Below are 25,533 nucleotides of genomic sequence, written 5' to 3'. Positions count from 1 at the left end.
TACTCACCCCATAACCCCTAAAAGCCCCCCCAAACCCCACATTAGACCCCTCCCAACTCCCCATTGCCCTCCATTGCCCCCCATTGCCCCCTATTACCCCCCATCTCCACCCCCATAACCCCCCATTACCCCCCATGTCCCCCCCACTGCCCCCCATTACCCCCCATTTCCCCCCCATAGCCCCCCATTACCCCCCATGTCACCCCCATGTCCCCCCCATAACCGCTAAATGCCCCTTCTATCCCCCCATTCCCCCCCTCCCATCCCCCCACTGCCCTCAATACACCCCCCATAAGCCCTAAATGCCCCCCAACCCCCCACTAGACCCTCCCAACTCCCCCATTACCCCCCATTACCACCCCATTACCCCCCATGTCCCCTCCCATGTCCCCCCATGTCCCTCCCATAACCCCCCATTACCCCCTATTAACCCCATGTCCTCCCCATTACTCCTCATTACCCCCCATGTCCCCCCACATTATCCCCCATTACCCCCCCATAACCCCCCATGTCCCCCCATTATCCTCAGTGTCCCCCCCCATAACCACCCATTCCCCCATTCCCCCCCTCACAACTCCCCCATAACCCCCCATTACCCCCCATGCCTCCCCCATAACCCCCCATTATCCCCCATAACCCCCCATTACCCCCCATGCCTCCCCCATAACTCCCCATTATCCCCCATTCCCCCCCTTCCAACTCCCCCATTACCCCCCCCATTACCCCCTATACCCCCCATGACCCCTAAATACCCCCCCAACCCTCCATTCCCCCCCTCCCAACTCCCCCATTGCCCCCCATTACCCCCCATGCCTCCCCCATTACTCCCCATTACCCCCCATGCCTCCCCCATAACCTCCCATTATCCCCCATACCCAACCCCATTACCCCCAATGTCCCCCCCATAACCACCCATTACCCCCCATTCCCCCCCCCCAACTCCCCCATTACCCCCCCATTACCCCCTATACCCCCCCATGACACCTAAATACCCCCCCAACCCTCCATTTCCCCCCCAACCCCCCCAATTCCCCCCTCCCAACTCCCCCATTGCCCCCAATTCCCCCCATTGCCCCCCATGTCCCCCCCGCCCCCCCCACCATGACGCTGAGCCGGATGCTGGGGGTCTCGGCGCTGCTCTCCACGGCTCTGAGCAGCGTCACGGCTCCGCTCTCGTTATCGATATGGAAACGGCCGCTGTGCCGCCCTGGGGGGGGGGCACGATATGAATGACCCCCCCCAGGGCTCTGAGACCCCCCCCCAATGAAAATAAATGGGGTTTAAATGGGGGGGGGGGCACGATATGAATGACCCCCCCCAGGGCTCTGAGACCCCCCCCCAATTAAAATAAATGGGGTTTAAATGGGGGGGGGGGCACGATATGAATGACCCCCCCCCCCCCAGGGCTCTGAGACCCCCCCCCAATGAAAATAAATGGGGTTTAAATGGGGGGGGGGGGGGCACGATATGAATGACCCCCCCAGGGCTCTGAGACCCCCCCCAATGAAAATAAATGGGTTTTAAATGGGGGGGGGGGGCACGATATGAATGACCCCCCCATCCATCATTGCCCCCCCCATGTACCCTGCCCCCCCTCACCCGGTAGCAGTGTGTAAGTGATGGGCGCCCTCAGCTCCGCGTCTCCGTCCTCAGCGTGGATGGAGCCGGGGCTGAACCGCAACGGGGCGCCCTGGGGGGGGGGGGAGGGGGGGGCACAAAATGGGGCAGGGGGGAACAAATGGGGTCATTGCCCACCCTACCCCCCACTGGACCCCCATCTATGAACCCCCCCCACACCATAGACCTCCCTTTGCCACCCCCCCATAGACCCATAGACCACCCATCAGCCCCAACCCCCAATACCCCCCCTGCCCCAACACCCCCTGCCCCTCATCCCCCAGTATCCCCCCTTGCCCCCATTGCCCCATACTCCCATATCCCCCATATCTCAGTACCCCCCATATCCCCCCATATTCCCCCATATCCCCCATATATCCCCCCTATATCCCCTGTACCCTCCATACCCCCCATATACCCCATACCCCAATGCCCCCCTATTTCTGTTTCTGCCAACACTCCCCTACTCCCCATCCCCCAATACACCCCATATCCCTACACCCAATACCCCATTACCCCCATACACCTCATACTCCCTATACCCTCCATACCCCAATACCCCAACCCCCCCCAATCCCCTCCACCCCCCCCATGCCCCATCACCCCTAACCCCCCCATCCCCCAATCCCCCCCATCCTCCCAACACGCTCCATACCACAACACCCTCATTCCCCCCTCCCTAATACCCCCCCCCCATACCTCAGTACTCCCCATTTTCCCAACCTCCCCCATCCCCCCCCATCCCCCAATACCCCCCATACTCCCAACACCCTCCAGCCCCTCTATCTCCCCCTACCCCCCCATCCCCCAATACCATCCTATACTCCCACCCCCCCCATATCCCCAATACCCCCCCTTCCCCCCTATTCCCCAGTACACCCATGCCTCAATACCCCAACGCCCCCATCCCCAATACCCCCTATACCCCACCCCCTCCATACCCCCCCCCCCCCCCCCCATTCCATACTCCCCCCACCCCCCAATAACCCCCATACCCCACCCCCATCCCCCCATTCCCTAATATCCCCCCACCCCACCTACCCCCATCCCCACCCCCCCCCCCCCCACACCCCCCATCCCCCAATCACCCTCCCCCAACACCCCATACCCAATACCCCACTCCCCCAATCCCCATGCCCCCCATACCCCAATACCCCCTTACCCACCCATCCCCACCACCCAACACCCCCATCCCCCTATTCCCTAATACCCCCCTTACTCCCCATCCTCCCAACCCCCCCATCACCCAACAACCCCAAACCCCAATACCCTCATCTCCCCACCCTCCAATGCCCCACATCCCCCAACACCCCCCCATCCCCTAATACCCCCATCTCCCCCATCACCCCTCATCCCCCCCATCCTCCCAACACCCCCATACCCAAATACCCCCATCTCCCCCATATCCCCCAATGCCCCCCCATACCCCAACACCCCCCTCCCCCCATTCCCTAATACTCCTCCTACCCCCCCATCCTCCCAACCCCCCCTGCCCCCCATCCCCCAACAACCCCCCATACCCCAATACCCCCTTATACCCCAACACCCCCATCCCCCATATCCCCCAATACCCCCCCAATTCCTCCCACCCCAACCCACCCCATATCCCCCAATAGCCCCCATACTCCCAACCCCCCCCATATCCCTCAATACCCCCCCATCCCCCCATCTCCCCCATATCCCCCAATGCCTCCCCATCCCCCAATACCCCCTATACCCCAACCCCCCCATCCCCCATATCCCCCAATACCCCCCCATACCCCAATACCCCCTATACCCCAACACCCCCCTCCCCCCCATTCCCTAATACCCCTCCTACCCCCTCCTACCCTCTCCTACCCCCCATCCTCCCAACCCCCCCTGCCCCCCATACCCCAACAACCCCCCATACCCCAATACCTTCATCTCCCCTACCCCCCAACACCCCCCCATACCCCAATGCCCCCATCTCCCCCAATGCCCCCCCATACCCCAATACCCCCTATACCCCAACCCCCCCATCCCCCATATCCCCCAATACCCCCCATACCCCAATACCCCCTATACCCCAACCCCCCCATCCCCCATATCCCCCAATACCCCCCATACCCCAATACCCCCTATACCCCAACCCCCCCATCCCCCATATCCCCCAATACCCCCCCTCATCCCCCCCCCCCACTGACGGGCAGCTCCCCCTGCGTGACGTTGGCCGTGTACGTGGGGCTGAGGCAGATGTTTGCGGGGGGGCTGTTGGCGCAGGGCCGGAACTGCGGGTACTGATCGTCCCCGTCCTGCACGCGGACACGGACACGCGTGGACGCGTTGAAACGCTCCTTGGTGTTCATCTCCTATGGGGCGGCAGGGGGCGCCACTGAGCGGGGTGTGGGGCGGCATTGGGGGGGTATGGGGGCGGCAATGAGATGGGTATGGGGGCGGCAATGGGGGGGGTATGGGGGCGGCATTGAGATGGGTATGGGGGCGGCATTGAGATGGGTATGGGGGCGGCATTGAGATGGGTATGGGGGCGGCATTGGGGGGGGTATGGGGGCGGCATTGAGATGGGTATGGGGGCGGCATTGGGGGGGGTATGGGGGCAGCATTGAGATGGGTATGGGGGCGGCACTGAGTGTGATATGGGGGCGGCATTGAGATGGGTATGGGGGCGGCATTGGGGGGGTATGGGGGCGGCATTGGGGGGGGTATGGGGGCGGCATTGAGATGGGTATGGGGGCGGCATTGAGATGGGTATGGGGGCGGCATTGGGGGGGTATGGGGGCGGCATTGGGGGGGGTATGGGGGCGGCATTGAGATGGGTATGGGGGCGGCATTGGGGGGGGTATGGGGGCGGCATTGAGATGGGTATGGGGGCGGCAATGAGATGGGTATGGGGGCGGCAATGAGATGGGTATGGGGGCGGCATTGGGGGGGTATGGGGGCGGCAATGAGATGGGTATGGGGGCGGCATTGAGATGGGTATGGGGGCGGCATTGGGGGGGTATGGGGGCGGCACTGAGATGGGTATGGGGGTGGCAATGAGATGGGTATGGGGGCGGCATTGGGGGGGTATGGGGGCGGCATTGAGATGGGTATGGGGGCGGCATTGGGGGGGGTATGGGGGCGGCAATGAGATGGGTATGGGGGCGGCATTGAGATGGGTATGGGGGCGGCATTGAGATGGGTATGGGGGCGGCACTGAGATGGGTATGGGGGCGGCATTGAGATAGGTATGGGGGCGGCACTGAGATGGGTATGGGGGCGGCACTGAGATGGGTATGGGGGCGGCATTGAGATGGGTATGGGGGCGGCACTGAGATGGGTATGGGGGCGGCACTGAGATGGGTATGGGGGCGGCATTGAGATGGGTATGGGGGCGGCACTGAGATGGGTATGGGGCGGCATTGGGGGGGGTATGGGGGCGGCAATGAGATGGGTATGGGGGCGGCAATGAGATGGGTATGGGGGCGGCAATGAGATGGGTATGGGGGCGGCACTGAGTGTGATATGGGGGCGGCAATGAGATGGGTATGGGGGCGGCATTGAGATGGGTATGGGGGCGGCAATGAGATGGGTATGGGGGCGGCAATGAGATGGGTATGGGGGCGGCACTGAGTGTGATATGGGGGCGGCATTGAGATGGGTATGGGGGCGGCAATGAGCGGGGTGTGGGGGCGGCAATGAGATGGGTATGGGGGCGGCAATGAGATGGGTATGGGGGCGGCAATGAGATGGGTATGGGGGCGGCACTGAGTGTGATATGGGGGCGGCATTGGGGGGGGTATGGGGCGGCATTGAGATGGGTATGGGGGCGGCATTGAGATGGGTATGGGGGCGGCATTGAGATGGGTATGGGGGCGGCATTGGGATGGGTATGGGGGCGGCATTGAGATGGGTATGGGGGCGGCATTGAGATGGGTATGGGGGCGGCATTGAGATGGGTATGGGGGCGGCATTGGGATGGGTATGGGGGCGGCATTGAGATGGGTATGGGGGCGGCATTGAGATGGGTATGGGGGCGGCAATGAGATGGGTATGGGGGCGGCATTGAGATGGGTATGGGGGCGGCATTGAGATGGGTATGGGGGCGGCAATGAGATGGGTATGGGGGCGGCATTGGGGGGGGTATGGGGGCGGCAATGAGATGGGTATGGGGGCGGCAATGAGATGGGTATGGGGGCGGCAATGAGATGGGTATGGGGGCGGCAATGAGTGTGATATGGGGGCGGCATTGGGGGGGGTATGGGGCGGCATTGAGATGGGTATGGGGGCGGCATTGAGATGGGTATGGGGGCGGCATTGGGGGGGGTATGGGGGCGGCATTGGGGGGGTTGGGGAGTCAATGGGGAACCATTGGGGGGGCTTTAGGGTCGGCTTTAAGGACAGCACCGGGGCGGCTTTGGGGGCAGCACAGGGGGGCTTTGGGGAGTCAATGGGGTGGCTTTGGGGACAGCATTGGGGGGTGGGCTATGGGGCGGCACTGGGGACACACTGGGGTGGCTTTGGGGCACCATTGGGGACACATTGGGGTGGCTTTGGGGCACCATTGGGACACACTGGGGTGGCTTTGGGGTGGCATTGGGGACACACTGGGGTGGCTTTGGGGCACCATTGGGGACACATTGGGGTGGCTTTGGGGACATTGGGATGGCAGATGGGGTGGCTTTAAGCACAGCACTGAGTGGGGCTTTGAGGAGCCATTGGGGACACCAGGGGCTGGCAGTGGGGCAGCATTGGGGACACCAGGGGGTGGCAGTGGGGACATTAGGGGTAGCAGTGGGGCAGCATTGGGGACGGTACTGGGGGGGCTTTGGGGCAGCTTTGAGGGCAGCAGTGGGGGCGGCAGTGGGCAGCATTTGGAGACCCCATAGCACTGAGACCCCATAGAGCAGAGACCCATTAGCACAGAGACCCCACAGTGCAGTGACCCCATAAAGCAGTGACCCCATAGAGCAGTGATCCCATAGAGATCCCAGAGAGCAATGACCCCATAGCACAGAGACCCCATAGAGCAGAGACCCATAGAGCCCCCATAGAGCAGTGACCCCATAAAGCAGTGACCCCATAGCACAGAGACCCCACAGCACAGTGTACCCATAGAGCAGTTACCCCATAGAGCAGAGACCCCATAGTGCAGTGACCCCATAGAGCAGAGACCCCATAGCACTGAGACCCCATAGTGCAGTGACCCCATAGAGCAGTGACCCCATAGCACTGAGACCCCATAGTGCAGTGACCCCATAGTGCAGTGACCCCATAGTGCAGTGACCCCATAGAGATCCCAGAGAGCAATGACCCCATAGCACAGAGACCCCACAGCACAGTGACCCCATAGAGCCCCCATAGAGCAGTGACCCCATAAAGCAGTGACCCCATAGCACAGAGACCCATTAGCACAGAGAACCCACAGCGCAGTGTACCCATAGAGCAGTTACCCCATAGAGCAGAGACCCCATAGTGCAGTGACCCCATAGCACACAGACCCCATAAAGCAGTGACCCCATAGCACTGAGACCCCATAGTGCAGTGATCCCATAAAGCAGTGACCCCATAGACATCCCATAGAGCAGAGACCCATAAAGCAGTGACCCCATAGAGCAGTGATCCCATAGAGATCCCATAGAGCAGAGACCCATAAAGCAGTGACCCTATAGAGCTACCATTGAGCAGTGACCCCATACAGCTCCCATAGAGCAGTGACCCTATAGAGCAGTGACCCCATAGCATAGTTCCCCTCCCCCACCTCCTATAGGGCCGCCCCTCCCCCGCTGTGCAGGTTCCCCCAGGTGGTTGGGGGGGGGGCTGTAATTAGTGTAATTAATGCACGGATTGAGGCCAGGTGTGGGGCGCTGATGGGATCACGTCACCCCCAATTAGTGGGGAGCGTCTAACGAGAATGGGATTTGGGGGGTGGGGGTGTGGGGTGGGGTAGGGGGATGGGAATATGGGTAATGGGGATATGGGATATGGGGACATGGGGGATGGGGATATGGGTAATGGGGATATGGGATATGGGGTGGGGATATGGGATATGGGGTGGGGATATGGGATAATGGGGGATGGGGATATGGGTAATGGGGATATGGGATATGGGGTGGGGATATGGGATAATGGGGGATACGGGGGATGGAGATATGGGATAATGGGGGATGGGGATATGGGATAATGGGGATATGGGATATGGGGTGGGGATATGGGATAATGGGGGATGGGGATATGGGTAATGGGGATATGGGATATGGGGTGGGGATATGGGATAATGGGGGATGGGGATATGGGTAATGGGGATATGGGATATGGGGTGGGGATATGGGATATGGGGTGGGGATATGGGATAATGGGGGATATGGGGGATGGAGATGTGGGATAATGGGGGATGGGGATATGGAGGATGGAGATATGGGATAATGGGGGATGGGCTATGGGGGATGGATATATGGGAGAATGGGAGATGGGAATATGAAATGGGGATATGGGGTGGGGATGTGGGATATAGGATATGGGATGGGGATATGCAGGATGGGGATATGGGATAATGGGGGATGGGGATACGGGAAAATGGGGGATGGGGATATGGGGTGGGGATATAGGATGGGGATATGGAGGATGGAGATATGGGATAATTGGGATATGGGATGGGGATACGGGATGGGAATATGGGGGATGGGGATACGGGATGGGAATATGGGGGATGGGGATATGGGATGGGAATATGGGGGATGGGGATATGGGATGGGAATATGGGATGGGGTTATGGGGGATGGGGATATGGGATGGGGATATGGGGGATGGGGATATGCGATGGGGATATGGGATAATGGGGAATGTGGGGGATGAAGATATGGAATGGGGATATGGGGGCTGGGGATATGGGATAAAGGGGGGTGGGAATATGGGATGGGGATATGGGGGATGGGAATATGGGATAATAAGGGATGGGGATATGGAATGGGGATATGAGATATGAGATATGGGGGATGGGTAATGGGGGATGGGAATATGGAATGGGGATATGGGGCAGTGTGTTTGGGGCACAATGGGGACGTTATGGGGACACAGTGGGGACGTGTTGAAATCACACTGAGGACACATTGAAGCCACGTTAGGGACACAATGGGGACATGGTGGGGACACAATGGGGACACATTGAGGTTATGATGGGGACACATTGGGGACACAATGGGGACACATTGAGGTTATGATGGGGACACATTGGGGACATGGTGGGGACACATTGAGGTTATGATGGGGACACATTGAGGTTATGATGGGGACACATTGGGGACACAATGGGAACTCATTGAGGTTATGGTGGGGACACATTGGGGACACAATGGGGACATGATGGGGACACATTGAGGTTATGATGGGGACACATTGAGGTTATGATGGGGACACATTGGGGACACAATGGGGACACATTGAGGTTATGGTGGGGATACATTGGGGACATGATGGGGACATGATGGGAACACATTGAGGACATGATGGGGACATGATGGGGACACAATGGGGACATGATGGGGACACATCGAGGACATGATGGGAACACATTGAGGTTATGATGGGGACACATTGAGGTTATGATGGGGACACATTGGGGACACAATGGGGACATGATGGGGACACATTGAGGTTATGATGGGGACAGATTGGGGACACAATGGGAACACATTGAGGTTATGATGGGGACACATTGAGGTTATGGTGGGGACACATTGGGGACATGGTGGGGACACATTGAGGTTATGATGGGGACACAATGGGGACACAATGGGGACACATTGAGGTTATGATGGGGACACATTGGGGACATGATGGGGACACATTGAGGTTATGATGGGGACACATTGGGGACATGGTGGGGACACATTGGGGACACAATGGGGACATGATGGGGACACATTGAGGTTATGATGGGGACACATTGGGGACACAATGGGAACTCATTGAGGTTATTATGGGGACACATTGGGGACACAATGGGGACACATTGAGGTTATGATGGGGACACAATGGGGACACAATGGGAACTCATTGAGGTTATGGTGGGGACACATTGGGGCCATAGTTGGGATGCGCTGTCTTTGGGGACACATTGGGGTCACAATGGGGCTATGGTTGGGATGCGTTGTCTTTGGGGACACATTGGGGTCACAATGGGGCCATGGTTGGGATGCGTTGTCTTTGGGGACACATTGGGGACACAATGGGGCCATGGTTGGGATGCGTTGTCTTTGGGGACACAATGGGGCCATGGTTGGGATGCGTTGTCTTTGGGGACACACTGGGGATGCTTTGAGGTCACACTGGGGATGACACATGGGGACACTTTGGGGGCACTTTGGGGACAATCTGGGGGCACACTGGGGATAATTTGGGGACAGTCGGGGACACGTTGTGGACACAATGGAGACACTTTGGGGGCACTTTGGATACGTGTTGAGGCCACACTGGGGACACTTGGGGACTCTTTGGGGACACTTCGGGGATGCTTTGGGGCCATGTTGGGTGCATGCTGAGGTTACATTGGGTACACACAGGGGTCACATTGGGGGATGCTTTGGGGTCACATTGGGGTCACATTGGGGAAGCTTTGGGGACACACTGAGGTCACACTGGGGACACACTGGGGTCACATTGAGGATGCTTTGGGGTCCCATTGGGGATGATTTGGGGACACATAGGGGTCACATTGGGGATGCTTTGGGGTCCCATTGAGGACATACTGGGGACACCCTGGGGTCCCATTGGGGATACTTTGGGGTCCCATTGGGGATGCTTTGGGGTCCCATTGGGGTCCCATTGGGGATGCTTTGGGGTCACATTGGGGATGCTTTGCGGTCCCATTGGGGATGATTTGGGGACACATAGGGGTCCCATTGGGGATGCTTTGGGGTCCCATTGGGGACATACTGGGGACACCCTGAGGTCCCATTGCGGATGATTCGGGGACACCCTGGGGTCACATTGGGGATGCTTTGGGGTCCCATTGGGGATGCTCTGGGGTCCCATTGGGGATGATTTGGGGACACGTAGGGGTCACATTGGGGATGCTTTGGGGTCCCATTCGGGATGCTTTGGGGTCCCATTGGGGATGCTCTGGGGTCCCATTGGGGACATACTGGGGACACTCTGGGGTCCCATTGGGGATGCTTTGGGGTCCCATTGGGGTCACACTGAGGATGCTTTGGGGTCCCATTGGGGTCCCATTGGAGATGCTTTGGGGTCCCATTGGGGTCCCATTGGAGATGATTTGGGGTCCCATTGGGGTCCCATTGGGGATGCTTTGGGGTCCCATTGGGGTCACACTGGGGATGCTTTGGGGTCCCATTGGGGTCCCATTGGAGATGCTTTGGGGTCCCATTGGGGTCCCATTGGAGATGCTTTGGGGTCCCATTGGGGTCACACTGGGGATGCTTTGGGGTCCCATTGGGGTCCCATTGGGGATGCTTTGGGGTCCCATTGGAGATGATTTGGGGTCCCATTGGGGATGCTCTGGGGACACATAGGGGACACGCTGTGTCCTCACCACAGCCGTCACCACCACCTCCAGGCTGCGCCGGCTCTCGAAGTCCAGGGGACGCGCCAGCACCACGCGGCCACTGTTGGGGAGGTCGATGCGAAAGAAGCGAGCGTCGGGCTGCGGACAACAGGGGGACAATGGGGGGACAACAGGGGGACAACAGGGGGACAATAGGGGGACAATGGGGGGACAACAGGGGGACAACAAGGGGACAATATGGGGATAACATGGGGACAACAGGGGGACAACAAGGAGACAACATGGGGACAATATGGGGACAACATGGGGACAACAAGGGGACAACATGGGGACAAGGGGACAATATGGGGACAACAGGAGGACAGCATGGGGACAACAGGGGGACAACAAGGGGACAACATGGGGACAATAGGGGGACAACATGGGGACAACAAGGGGACAACATGGGGACAACAGGGGGACAACAAGGAGACAACATGGGGACAATATGGGGACAACATGGGGACAACAAGGGGACAACATGGGGACAAGGGGACAATATGGGGACAACAGGAGGACAGCATGGGGACAACAGGGGGACAACAAGGGGACAACATGGGGACAATAGGGGGACAACATGGGGACAACAAGGGGACAACATGGGGACAACAGGGGGACAACAAGGAGACAACAGGGGACAACAGGGGGACACAATGGGGACAACAAGGGGACAACAGGGGGACACAATGGGGATAACATGGGGACAACAAGGGGACAATAGGGGGACAACATGGGGACACAATGGGGACAACAAGGGGACAACAGGGGGACAACAGGAGGACAACATGGGGACAACAAGGGGACACAATGGGGACAACGGGGACAACAAGGGGACAGCGGGGGGACAACATGGGGACAACAAGGGGACACCTCAGCACCACCCCATGCCACCCGGCCCCATTGTGTCCCCCTTGTCCCCTCCCCTCTCCCAGCACCCACCGAGGTGGCGTCGATGACGTACATCAACGTGTCGCCGTCCGCGTCCTCCGCCTGCGTGCTGAACACCACCGAGTGCACCGCCACCAGCTGGACATGGGGCACACACACACGTGTCACCCCAAACACGGCCGTGGGGGTGTCCCCAAACCCAGCCAGGTGTCCCCAGTTGCATTTGGGTGTCCCCAGACCCATCTTGGTGTCCCCAAACACAGCCATGTGTCCCCAAACCTGGACATGCAACCCCATTCCCACCTGGGTGTCCCCAAACCCAGCCACGCATCCCCAACCCCAGCCATGTGTCCCCAAACATGGCTGTGTGTCCCCAGTCTCATCTGGGTGTCCCCAAACATGGCTGTGTGTCCCCAAACCCAGCCATGTGTGTGTCCCCAATCCCATCTTGGTGTCCCCAAACCCAGCCATGAGACCCCAATCCCATCTTGGTGTCCCTAAACCCAGCCACACAACTCCAGACCCAGCCACGTGTCCCCAATCCCATCTTGGTGTCCCCAATCCTGTCTGGGTGTCCCCAAACCCAGCCACATGTCCCCAGACCTAGCCATGTGACCCCAAATACAGCCATGTGTCCCCAATCCCAGCCATGTAACCCTGACCCCAATCCCATCTGGGTATCCCCAAACCCAGCCATGTGTCCCCAAACCCAGCCATGTGACCCTGACCCCAATCCCATCTGGGTGTCCCCAGACCTGGACTCTTGTCCCCAGTCCCACCCCAGTCCCCAGTGCCATCCATGTCCCCAGCTCTGTCCCCATCCCTATAGACAACCCTAGACAACCACAGCTGTCCCTGTCCCCACCTGTCCCCATTCTGATGCCACCCTGTCCCCATTTCTACAGCCAACGCTGTCCCCACCATTGGCCCCATGTCCACCCTGTCCCCATGCCCACCCTGTCCCCATGTCCATCCTGTCCCCATGTCCACCCTGTCCCCACGTCCATCCTGTCCCCATGTCCACCTTGTCCCCATGTCCATCCTGTCCCCACGTCCACCCTGTCCCCATGTCCAGCCTGCCCCATGTCCACCCTGTCCACCCTGTCCCCATGTCCATCCTGTCCCCATGTCCATCCTGTCTCCATGTCCATCCTGTCCCCATGTCCATCCTGTCCCCATGTCCATCCTGTCCCCATGTCCATCCTGTCTCCATGTCCACCCTGTCCCCATGTCCATCCTGTCCCCATGTCCATCCTGTCTCCATGTCCACCCTGTCCCCATGTCCATCCTGTCCCATGTCCATCCTGTCCCCATGTCCATCCTGTCCCCACGTCCACCCTGTCCCCATGTCCAGCCTGCCCCATGTCCACCCTGTCCACCCTGTCCCCACGTCCATCCTGTCCCCATGTCCACCCTGTCCCATGTCCACCCTGTCCCCATGTCCATCCTGTCCCCATATCCATCCTGTCCCATGTCCACCCTGTCCCCATGTCCATCCTGTCCCCATGTCCACCCTGTCCCACATCCACCCTGCCCCATGTCCATCCTGTCCCACCACCCTGTCCCCCCACCCTCCATCCCCATGCCTGCCTCCATCACCTCGCTGACGTTGTGGGTCAGGACGGGGTCCCCATGGAAGCGCGGGCGGTTGTCATTCTCATTGAGGACCTGCACGATCACCCGGTACTCCACCTGTGGGGACACAGGGTGATGCGGGGACAGCGGGTGGCATTGGGGACAGGGGGTGACATGGAGACATGGGGTGACATTGGGGACAGGGGGTGACATTGGGTCAGGGGGTGATGTGGGGGACACAGAGACATTGGGAATAGGGGTGACGTGGAGACGGGGTGACATGGGGACAAAGGGTGACTTGAGGGACATGGGGTGACATTGGGAACTGGGGGTGACATGGGGGACATGGGGTGACATTGGGGACAGGGGGTGACAGGGGCACATTGGTTGTGCCCAGAGGACACGTGCTGTACCGGAGCAGAGCCGTCCTCAGCACAGATCAGGGACACCATCAGCACCGGGGACTCCAGCTCCTGTGGGGCAAAGGGACACCATGAGGGCACTATATGGGGACACCATGAGGGCACTATATGGGGACACCATGAGGGCACTATGGGGACACCATAAGGGCACTATGGGGACACCATGAGGGCACTATATGGGGACACCATGAGGGCACTATGGGGACACCATGAGGGCACTATGGGGGCACCATGAGGGCACTATGGGGACGCCATGAGGGCACTATGGGGACACCACGGGGATGGGGACACAGTGGCTGCTGAGGGGGTGCCATGTCCCAGGGAGACCATGGGGAGAAGGAATGGGTTGGAAGTAGGAGGTGAAGGGGGGACTTGGGATGGACACGGGATGGGCACAGGATGGACATTGGATGGGCACGGGATGGGCATGGGACAGACATGGGATGGACACTGGATACGCATGGGATGGACATGGGATGGACACTGGATACACATGGGATGGACATGGGATGGACACTGGATACACATGGGATGGACATGGGATGGACATGGGATGGACACTGGATATACATGGGATAGACATGGGATGGACACTGGATACACATGGGATGGACATGGGATAGACATGGGATGGACATGGGATAGACATGGGATGGACATGAGATGGACATGGGATAGACACTGGATACACATGGGATGGACATGGGATAGACATGGGATGGACATGAGATGGACATGGGATGGACACTGGATACACATGGGATGGACATGGGATGGACATGGGATGGACACTGGATACACATGGGATGGACATGGGATAGACATGGGATGGACATGGGATGGACATGGGATGGACATGAGATGGACATGGGATGGACACTGGATACACATGGGATGGACATGGGATGGACATGGGATGGACACTGGATACACATGGGATGGACATGGGATGGACATGGGATGGACATGAGATGGACATGGGATGGACACTGGATACACATGGGATGGACATGGGATGGACATGGGATGGACATGAGATGGACATGGGATGGACACTGGATACACATGGGATGGACATGGGATGGACATGGGATGGACACTGGATACACATGGGATGGACATGGGATAGACATGGGATGGACATGGGATGGACACTGGATACACATGGGATGGACATGGGATGGACACTGGATACACATGGGATGGACATGGGATGGACATGAGATGGGCACAGGAAAGAAATGGGACAGAGATGGGATGGACACAAGACAGACATGGGATGGATGTGGGATGGATATGGGTTGGGTATAGGATGTGGGATGGATGTGGGATAGATATAGGATGGATGATGGATAGATATAGGATGGATGTGGGATGGATATAGAATGGATGTGGGATGGACGTAGGATGGATATAGGGTGGATATGGGATGGATGTGGAATCTACATGGGATGGATATAGGATGGATGTGGGATGGATGTAGGATGGATATGATATGGGATGGATGTAGGATGGATATGATGTAGGATAGATGTAGGATGGATATGATATCAGATGGATGTAGGATGGATGTGGGATGGATATGGGATGACTGCAGGGCGGATATAGGCTGGATATGGGATGACTGTAGGGCGAATATAGGCTGGATATGGGATGACTGTAGGGCGGATATAGGCTGGATATGGGATGACTGTAGGGCAGATATAGGCTGGATATGGGATGACTGTAGGGCGGATATAGGCTGGATATGGGATGACTGTAGGGCGGATATAGGCTGGATATGGGATGACTGTAGGGCAGATATAGGCTGGATATGGGATGACTGTAGGGCAGATATAGGCTGGATATGGGATGACTGTAGGGCGGATATAGGCTGGATATGGGATGACTGTAGGGAGGATATAGGCTGGATATGGGATGACTGTAGGGCGGATATAGATTGGATATAGGATGACTGTAGGGTGGATATAGGCTGGATATGGGATGACTGTAGGGCGGATATAGATTGGATATGGGATGACTGTAGGGCGGATATAGATTGGATATGGGATGACTGTAGGGCGGATATAGATTGGATATGGGATGACTGTAGGGCGGATATAGATTGGATATGGGATGACTATAGGGCGGATATAGGCTGGATATGGGATGACTGTAGGGCGGATATAGATTGGATATGGGATGACTGTAGGGCGGATATAGGCTGGATATGGGATGACTGTAGGGCAGATATAGATTGGATATGGGATGACTGTAGGGCGGATATAGGCTGGATATGGGATGACTGTAGGGCGGATATAGGCTGGATATGGGATGACTGTAGGGCGGATATAGGCTGGATATGGGATGACTGTAGGGCGGATATAGGCTGGATATGGGATAACTGCAGGCTGTACATAGGTCTGACATGGGCCGTCTATGGGGTGTCTCGGGGGCTGCCCCCACCTCGCGGTCCAGGCTGCGGCCATTGGATGCGTTGAGCCTCATGCTGCTCCCATCCAGGTAGAACCAGGCGGCGTCGGCGCCCTCCAGGCAGAGCTGCAGCGCGGCCCCCCCTGTGCCCCCCCCTGCGGGCAGCCGAGCCACCATGGTGCCGTGGGGGCTGTTCTCCGTCACCTCGGTGAACACGTTCCCAAAGGCCGCGCAGCCCTCGTCCCGCGCTGCGCCCAGAGTCACTGACCGCAACGGGGGGACCCGAGTCCCCAGCAGAGGGGTCCCCACCTCCCCATCTCCACCCCAACACCCCCAACCACTGGGATCCCCATCCCTCCATCTTAACACCCCCAACCATTGGGATCCCTTCTCCATCCCAACATCCCCAACCATGGGGGTCTCCATGTCCCCATCCCAACATCCCCAACCATTGGGATCCCCCTCCCTCCATCCCAACATCCCCAACCATTGGGATCCCCCTCCCTCCATCCCAACGTCCCCAACCATTGGGATCCCCATCCCTCCATCCCAACATACCCAACCATTGGGATCCCCATCCCTCCATCCCAGCATCCCCAACCATTGGGGTCTCCATGTTCCCACCCCAATGTCCACAACCGTTGGGATCTCATCTCCATACCAATGTCCCCCAACCATTGGAGACACCATGTCCCAATCTCCACACCAACATCCCCAACCATTGGGGTCCCCATCACTCCATCCCAGCATCCCCAGCCATTGGGGTCTCCATGTCCACACCCCAATGTCCCCAACCATTGGGATCCCATGTCCCCACCCCAACATTCCCAACCATTGGGATCCCATCTCCATCCCAACACCCCCAACCATGGGGGTCTCCATGTCCCCACCCCAACATCCCCAATCATTGGGGTCTCCATGTCCCCACCCCAACATCCCCAACCATTGGGGTCCCCATGTCCGCCCCCCACGTCCCCAACCATTGGGATCCCATCTCCATCCCAATGTCCCCAGCCACTGGGGACGCCACATCCCCATCTCCACACCAACACCCCCAACCACTGGGGTCCCCATTCCTCCATCCCAGCATTGCCAGCCATTGGGGTCCCCATGTCCCCACCCCAACATCCCCAACCATTGGGATCCCATGTCCCCATCCCAACATCCCCAACCATTGGGTCCCATGCCCCCACCCCAACATCCCCAACCATTGGGATCCCATCTCCATCCCAACATCCCCAACCATGGGGGTCTCCATGTCCCCATCCCAACATCCCCAACCATTGGGTCCCCATGTCCCCACCCCAACATCCCCAATCATTGGGGTCCCCATGTCCCCACCCCAATGTCCCCAACCATTGGGATCCCATCTCCATCCCAATGTCTCCAGCCACTGGGGACGCCACATCCCCATCTCCACACCAACATCCCCAACCACTGGGGTCCCCATTCCTCCATCCCAGCATCCCCAGCCATTGGGGTCCCCATGTCCACACCCCAACATCCCCAATCATTGGGATCCCATGTCCACACCCCAACATCCCCAACCATTGGGTCCCCATGCCCCCACCCCAACATCCCCAATCATTGGGGTCCCCATGTCCCCACCCCAACATCCCCAATCATTGGGGTCCCCATGTCCCCACCCCAACATCCCCAATCATTGGGGTCCCCATGTCCCCACCCCAACATCCCCAATCATTGGGGTCCCCATGTCCACACCCCAACATCCCCAATCATTGGGGTCTCCATGTCCACACCCCAACATCTCCAACCATTGGGTCCCCATGTCCCCACCCCAACATCCCCAATCATTGGGGTCCCCATGTCCCTACCCCAATGTCCCCAACCATTGGGATCCCATCTCCATCCCAGCATCCCCAGCCATTGGGGTCCCCATGTCCCCACCCCAACGTCCCCAACCAATGTCCCCACTTCTTGGGGTCCCCATCCCTTCAGGCCCCAATTTCTCAGGCTCCCCACCTCTTACAGTCCCATTCCAATGGCCCAATTCTTGGGGTCTCCATCCCAATGTCCCCATTTCCTGAGGTCCCCATCCCTTACAGTCCCCATTTCTTGGGGTCCCCATCCTCAGTGTCCCCAATTCTCGAGTTCTCCATCCCGACGTCCCCATCCCAATGTCCCCATTTCTTGAGGTCCCCATCCCAATGTCCCCACCTCAATGTCCCCATCCCATTGTCCCCATTTCTTGGGGTCCCACCCCAATGTCCCCATCCCAATGTCCCCATTTCTTGGGGTCCCCATCCCATTGTCCCCATTTCTTGGGGTCCCACCCCAATGTCCCCATCCCATTGTCCCCATTTCTTGGGGTCCCCATCCCTTCAGCTCCCCAGTTCCTCATGTCCCCCCCCAGTTCCCCATGTCCCCGCTCACCCGCTGTCCCCAGCGTCAGCGCCAGGCAGGCGGCCAGTAGGGCCCGGCAGGACGGTGCGGCCATAGGGACGGGGATGGGGACGGGGACGGGCCCTGGGTGGCAGCCTGAGGCCAAGGACTGAGAGTGGTACGTGTCCCAATGGCAACACGATACCCCACGTCCCATCCCTGTCTCCATATCTGTCCCCATCCATGTCCCATCCCTGTCCCATTCATGTCCCATCCCCATCCCCATCCCATCCCATCCCTATTCCCATCCCTGTCCCCTTCCTGTCCCCATCCCTGTCCCATCCCTGTCCCATTCATGTCCCATCCCCACCCCAATCCTGTCCCATCCCCATCCCATCCCATCCCTATTCCCATCCCTGTCCCCATTCCTGTCCCCATCCCAGTCTCATCCCTGTCCCATCCCGTCCCCATCCCATCCCTCTCCCCATCCCCGTCCTGTCCCTGTCCCATCCCTGTCCCTATATCTGTCCCCATCCCTGTCCCATCCTTGTCCCATCCCCGTTCCCATCCCTGTCCCATCCTTGTCCCATCCCTGTTCCCATCCCAATGTCCCGTCCCTGTCTCATTCCCATCCCTGTCCCATCCACGTCCCATCCCTGTCCCCATCCTCATCTTCTTCCCTGTCCCATCTTTATCCCATCCATGTCCCCAACTCTGTGTCCTCCTTGTCCCTGTCCCATCCCTGTCCCTTCCTTGTCCCCATATCCATCCCAGTCCTATTCCTGTCCCCATCCCTGTCTGCATCCCTGTCCCCTCTCCATCCTACCCCTGTCCCCTTCCCTGTCCCCATCCCAGTCCCATCCCTGTCTGCATCCCCATCCCACCCCCATCCCACCCCTGTCCCATCCTTATCCCATCCATGTCCCCACCTCTGTGTCCTCTTTGTCCCTGTCCCATCCCTGTCCCCATCCCTGTCCCATCCCTGTCCCATCCCTGTCCCCATCCCTGTCCCCTTTCCTGTCCCCATCCCTGTCCCATCCCTGTCCCATTCCTGTCCCCTTCCCTGTCCCATCCTTATCCCATCCCTGCCCCCATCTCTGTCTCCTCCTTGTCCCTATCCCTGTCCCTGTCCCATCTCCTGCCCCCATCCCCATCCTAGTCCCATCCCTGTCCCCGTCCCCATCCCATCTCCTGTCCCCATGTCCCATCCCCGCTGCCACCACCTGTAACACAGTGACAATGCCAGACATCCCTGTGACCCCTCCTGCCCCCCCATCCCTGTGTCCCCTCCTGCCCCCCATCCCTGTGTCCCCTCCTGCCCCCCCCATCCCTGTGTCCCCTCCTGCCCCCCCCATCCCTGTGTCCCCTCCTGCCCCCCCCCCATCCCTGTGTCCCCTCCTGCCCCCCCCCCATCCCTGTGTCCCCTCCTGCCCCCCCCCATCCCTGTGTCCCCTCCTGCCCCCCCCCATCCCTGTATCCCCTCCTGCCCCCCCATCCGTGTCCCCTCCTGCCCCCCCCCATCCCTGTGTCCCCTCCTGCCCCCCCATCCGTGTCCCCTCCTGCCCCCCCCCCCATCCCTGTGTCCCCTCCTGCCCCCCCCATCCCTGTGTCCCCTCCTGCCCCCCCCATCCCTGTGTCCCCTCTTGCCCCCCCCCATCCCTGTGACCCCTCCTGCCCCCCCATCCGTGTCCCCTCCTGCCCCCCCCCCCATCCCTGTGTCCCCTCCTGCCCCCCCCATCCCTGTGTCCCCTCCTGCCCCCCCCATCCCTGTGTCCCCTCTTGCCCCCCCCCATCCCTGTGACCCCTCCTGCCCCCCCATCCGTGTCCCCTCCTGCCCCCCCCCCCATCCCTGTGTCCCCTCCTGCCCCCCCCATCCCTGTGTCCCCTCCTGCCCCCCCCATCCCTGTGTCCCCTCTTGCCCCCCCCCATCCCTGTGACCCCTCCTGCCCCCCCCATCCCTGTGTCCCCTCCTGCCCCCCCATCCCTTTGACCCCTCCTGTCCCTTCTCTGTCCCCACTTTCCCATCCATCCCCCCCTGTCCCCCCACTTCCCCTGTCCCCCATTGTCCCATTTCTGTCCCTTCCCTATTTCATTCTGCCCCACACTGTCCCCATTTTGTCCCCCCCCCCGTCCCTTCCTGTCCTGCACTGTCCCCCCCCACCTGTGCTCCCCCCCCCACTCAGCCCACTCAGGTGCCATATGGCCCCCCCCACCCCCACTCCCTCAATGAGCAGCTGCTAATTAATTACCACTAATTGGGAGATGGACTGGGGGGGTGGGGAGGGGGGAGGAGCCATCCATCTGCCACCCCCCCCATCCAGAACCCCCCTGTGGGTCTGCACTCTGCCCCCTCCCCCTCCCACACCTCTCCTCTCCATTTTGGGGGGGGGGGGGGGGAAGAACAGGGCTGCACCCCATTGCACAGCCCAAAGGTACACAGCCATGTTCCCCCCCATGACTCTGTGTCCCCCCCAAGTCCTCCCTGCTATGTCCCCCCCATGTCCCCTCCCCAGCCCAAAGGAACAGACCCACATGCCTCCCCCATGTCCCCCCCTCCGTGTTCCCCCTCCCATGTCCCCCATCCCCAGCCCAAAGGAATGGATCCATGTCCCCCCCCAGACCCACGTCCCCCTCTATGTCCCCCTCTATGTCCCCCCCTTTGTCCCCCCCCAGTCCAAAGTAACAGACCCCCGTCTGACCCCCAACCCAGTGTCCCCCCCCATGTCCCCCTGTCCCCATGTCCCCCCCCCCAGCCCAAAGGAACAGACCCATGTGCCCCCCCCAGCCATGTCTCAACCTAACGGACCCACATGTCCCCCCATGTCCCCCCATGTCTCTCTGTTCCCCTGCCCCCCCCAGCCCAAAGGAACAGACCCCCGTGTGACACCCCCTGCGCCCCCTCCTATGTCCCCCCGGCCCCATATGTCCCCCCCCCAGCCCAAAGTAACGGACCCACATGTCCTCCCCCAGTGTCCCCCATGTCCCCCTGTCCCCATGTCCCCCCCCCAGCCCAAAATAAAGGACTCATGTGTGCCCCCCAATGACTCCATGTCCCCCCCCATGTCCCTCTGTCCCCATGTCCCCCCCCTGCCCAAAGGAACAGACCCATATGTGCCCCCCTGCCCCCCTTATATCCCCATGTCCCCCCCCCCAGCCCAAAGTAACGGACCCATATATGCCCCCCTGCCCCCTTTATGTCCCCATGTCCCCCCCCCCCCATGTCCCACTGTCCCCATATCCTACCCCCAGCCCAAAGTAACGAACTCATGTCTGCCCCCCGTGCCCCCCCATGTCCCCATTTCCCCCCCCAGCCCAAAGTAACGGACCCATATATGCCCCCCCCCCCGCCCCCCCCTCCCCCCCCCCCCCGTTACCTGCCCGGCGCTGCACCCCGGGGCCGGGGCTGGGGACGAAGGGACAGAGGGACGGGGGGGGGCGGGGGGGGCGGATCAGGAGGGGGGGGGGCGGGGGCGGGGCCTGGGGGGCGGGGCCTGGGGGGGGCGTGGTGTAGTGTGAACTGGGTGTGCAACGGGGTGTGTGCAATGGTGTGCAATGGTGTGCAATGGGGAGTGTGCAATGGGGTGTGTGCAATGGAGTGTGTGCAATGGGGTGTGTGCAATGGGGTGCAATGGGGTGTGTGCAATGGGGTGTGTGCAATGAGGTGCAATGGGGTGTGTGCAATGGGGTGTGTGCAATGGTGTGCAATGGGGTGTGTGCAATGGGGTGTGTGCAATGGGGTGCAATGGGGTGTGTGCAGTGGGGTGTGTGCAATGGGGTGCAATGGGGTGTGTGCAATGGTGTGCAATTGTGGGTGTGTGCAATGGTGTGTGTGCAATGGGGTGTGTGCAATGGACTGTGTACAATGGGGTGTGTGCATTGGGGTGTGTGCAATGGTGTGCAATGGTGTGCAACGGTGTGTGTGCAGTGGTGTGCACTGGGTGTGTGCAACAGTGTACAATGGTGTGCAATGCTTTGTGGTGTTCGATGGTGTGCAATGGAGTATATGCAATGGTGTGCAGTTCTGTGCAATGGGGTTTGTGCAAGGGTGTGTGCAATGGTGTGCAATGGTGTGCAATAGGGTATGTGCAATTGTGTGCAATGCTTTGTGGTGTGCAATGATGTGCAATGGGGTATGTGCAATGGTATGCAGTGGTGTGCAATAGTGTGCAATGGTGTGTGTGCAATGGTGTGCAATGGGGTATGGGCAATGGTGTGCAGTGGGGTGTGTGCAATGGAGTGTGTGCAGTGGGGTGCAATGGGGTGTTTGCAGTGGGGTATGTGCAACGGAGTACAATGGTGTGCAATGCTTTGTGGTGTGCAATGGTGTGCAATGGGATGTATGCAATGGTGTGCAATAGGGTATGTGCAATGGTGTGCAATGTTGTGCAATGGTGTGTGTGCAATGGGGTGCAATGGGGTGCAATGGGGTGTGTGCAATGCTTTGCATGGGGTGTGCAGTGGTGTGCAATGCTTGATGGTGCTCAGTGCTGTGCAATAGGGTGCATTGCTGCATGGTATATACATGTTGCATGCATGCTGTGTGCATGGTGTGTGATGCTGCATGGGTGGTGCATGGTGTGCAGTGCTGTGCAATGCTGCCTGGTGTGCAATGGTGTGTATGCAATGGAGTGTGGTGTGCATGGTGTGTGAGCATGATTTGCAATGGTGTGCACTGTGTATGCACGGCATGCATTGCTCAGTGTGCATTGCAGCTTGTATTGTGCATGGCATGCATCACACCTTGCATCGTGCACAGCGTGCATTGCTCCCTGCACTGTGCACAGCATGCGTTGCAGCCTCCAGTTTGCATTGTGCATTGTACCCTGCATGGTGCGCGGTGTGCACTGCTGCCTTGCACTGTGCACGGCATGCATTGCGCCTTGCATGGTGCACAGAGTGCACTGCAGCCTGCATTGTGCTTGGTGTGCGTTGCACCTTGTGTTGTGCACACAGTGCATTGCATCTTGCATGGCACACAGTGTGCATTGCAGCCTACGTTGGGAACAGTGGGCATTGCACCTTGCATGGTGCATGGTGTGCATTGCAGCCTGCATGGTGAAGTTTGCATTGCACCTTGCATAGTGAACGGCATGCACTGCACCTTGCACAGTGTACAGTACGCATTGCACCTTGCATTGTGCATAGTCTACTTTGCACCCTGCTTCATGCACAACATGCACTGCAACCTACATGATGCACGGTGTGCGTTGCACCTTGCACGGTGTGCAGTGTGCATTGCACTTTGAATGGTGCACGGTGTGCATTGCACCTTGCATCGTGCATGGTTTGCATTGCAGCTTGCTTCATGCACAACATGCATTGCAACCTGCACTGTGCACAGTGTGCATTGCACCTTGCATTGTGCACAGCGTGTTTTGCACCTAGCATTGTGCATGGTGTGCATGACACCTTGCACGGTGTACGGCATGTATTGCAACTTGCATTGTGCATGTATTGTACCTTGCATTGTGCACAGTGTGCATTGCACGTTACATTGTGCATGGTGTGCATTGCACCTCGCATTGTGCACAGTGTGCATTCCAAGTTGCATTGTGTATTGTGCACAGTGTGCATTGCATTGTGGGTGGTGTGCATTGCACCTTGCATTGTGCACAGCGTGCACTGCACGTTGCACCATGCTAGGTGTGCACGGCACCTTGTATTGTGCACAGTGTTCATTGCATTCTGCACGCTGTGCATTGCATTGTGCATGGTGTGCATTGTGCATTGCACGCTGCATTGTGCACGGTGTGCATTGCATGTTGCACCGTGCATGGTGTGCATTGCACGTTGCATTGTGCACGGTGTGCATTGCATGTTGCATTGTGCATGGCGTGCATTGCACGTTGCATTGTGCACATTGTGCATTGCACGTCGCATTGTTCACATTGTGCATTGCATGTTGCATTGTGCACGCTGTGCATTGCACATTGCATTGTTCACATTGTGCATTGCACGTTGCACCGTGCTAGGTGTGCATTGCACGTTGCATTGTGCACGCTGTGCTTTGCACGTTGCATTGTGCACGGTGTGCATTGCACGTTGCATTGTGCACATTGTGCATTGCACGTTGCATTATACACATTGTGCATTGCACGTTGCATTGTGCACATTGTGCATTGCACATTGCATTATACACATTGTGCATTGCACGTTGCATTGTGCACATTGTGCATTGCACGTCGCATTGTGCACAGTGTGCATTGCACGTTGCATTGTGCACGGTGTGCATTGCTCGTTGCATTGTGCACATTGTGCCTTGCACGTTGCATTGTGCACACGTTGCATTGTTCACATTGTGCATTGCACGTTGCATTGTGCACGCTGTGCATTGCACGTTGCATTGTGCACGCTGTGCATTGCGCGTTGCATTGTTCACATTGTGCATTGCACGTTGCATTGTGCACATTGTGCATTGCACGTTGCATTGTGCACATTGTGCATTGCACGTTGCATTGTGCACACGTTGCATTGTGCACGCTGTGCATTGCACGTTGCATTGTGCACATTGTGCATTGCACGTTGCATTGTGCACGCTGTGCTTTGCACGTTGCATTGTGCACACGTTGCATTGTGCACGCTGTGCATTGCACGTTGCACTATTCACATTGTGCATTGCACGTTACATTGTGCACACGTTGCATTGTGCACGCTGTGCATTGCACGTTGCATTGTGCACACGTTGCATTGTGCACGCTGTGCATTGCACGTTGCATTGTGCACACGTTGCATTGTGCACGCTGTGCATTGCACGTT

General features: G+C 58.8%; 1 protein-coding gene across 1 annotated transcript in view; it reads right to left on the bottom strand.

The window, feature by feature from the left end:
- Nucleotides 1-1,100: 1,100 nt before the first annotated feature.
- LOC146751107 (cadherin-99C-like) overlaps nucleotides 1,101-25,533 on the bottom strand; it is a gene marked incomplete at its 3' end in the record, with an annotated part of 28,940 nt that continues 4,507 nt past the window's right edge. The window contains exons 4-13 of the mRNA XM_085535600.1: nucleotides 22,152-22,268; nucleotides 18,829-18,933; nucleotides 16,468-16,682; nucleotides 14,014-14,073; nucleotides 13,625-13,717; nucleotides 12,077-12,163; nucleotides 11,126-11,236; nucleotides 3,783-3,947; nucleotides 1,600-1,690; nucleotides 1,101-1,207 (exon numbers count right to left, since the gene is read on the bottom strand). Of these exons, the coding sequence (XP_085391726.1) occupies nucleotides 1,101-1,207; nucleotides 1,600-1,690; nucleotides 3,783-3,947; nucleotides 11,126-11,236; nucleotides 12,077-12,163; nucleotides 13,625-13,717; nucleotides 14,014-14,073; nucleotides 16,468-16,682; nucleotides 18,829-18,933; nucleotides 22,152-22,268 (1,151 nt within the window). The remainder of the gene's footprint in view (nucleotides 1,208-1,599; nucleotides 1,691-3,782; nucleotides 3,948-11,125; nucleotides 11,237-12,076; nucleotides 12,164-13,624; nucleotides 13,718-14,013; nucleotides 14,074-16,467; nucleotides 16,683-18,828; nucleotides 18,934-22,151; nucleotides 22,269-25,533) is intronic.

The sequence above is a fragment of the Coturnix japonica genome, unplaced genomic scaffold (genome assembly GCF_054131305.1).
Source record: "Coturnix japonica strain WE unplaced genomic scaffold, WE-NBRP24 Scf138, whole genome shotgun sequence".
NCBI classification, from domain to species: Eukaryota; Metazoa; Chordata; class Aves; order Galliformes; family Phasianidae; genus Coturnix; species Coturnix japonica.
This window is presented reverse-complemented; position numbering and strand designations above follow the sequence as displayed.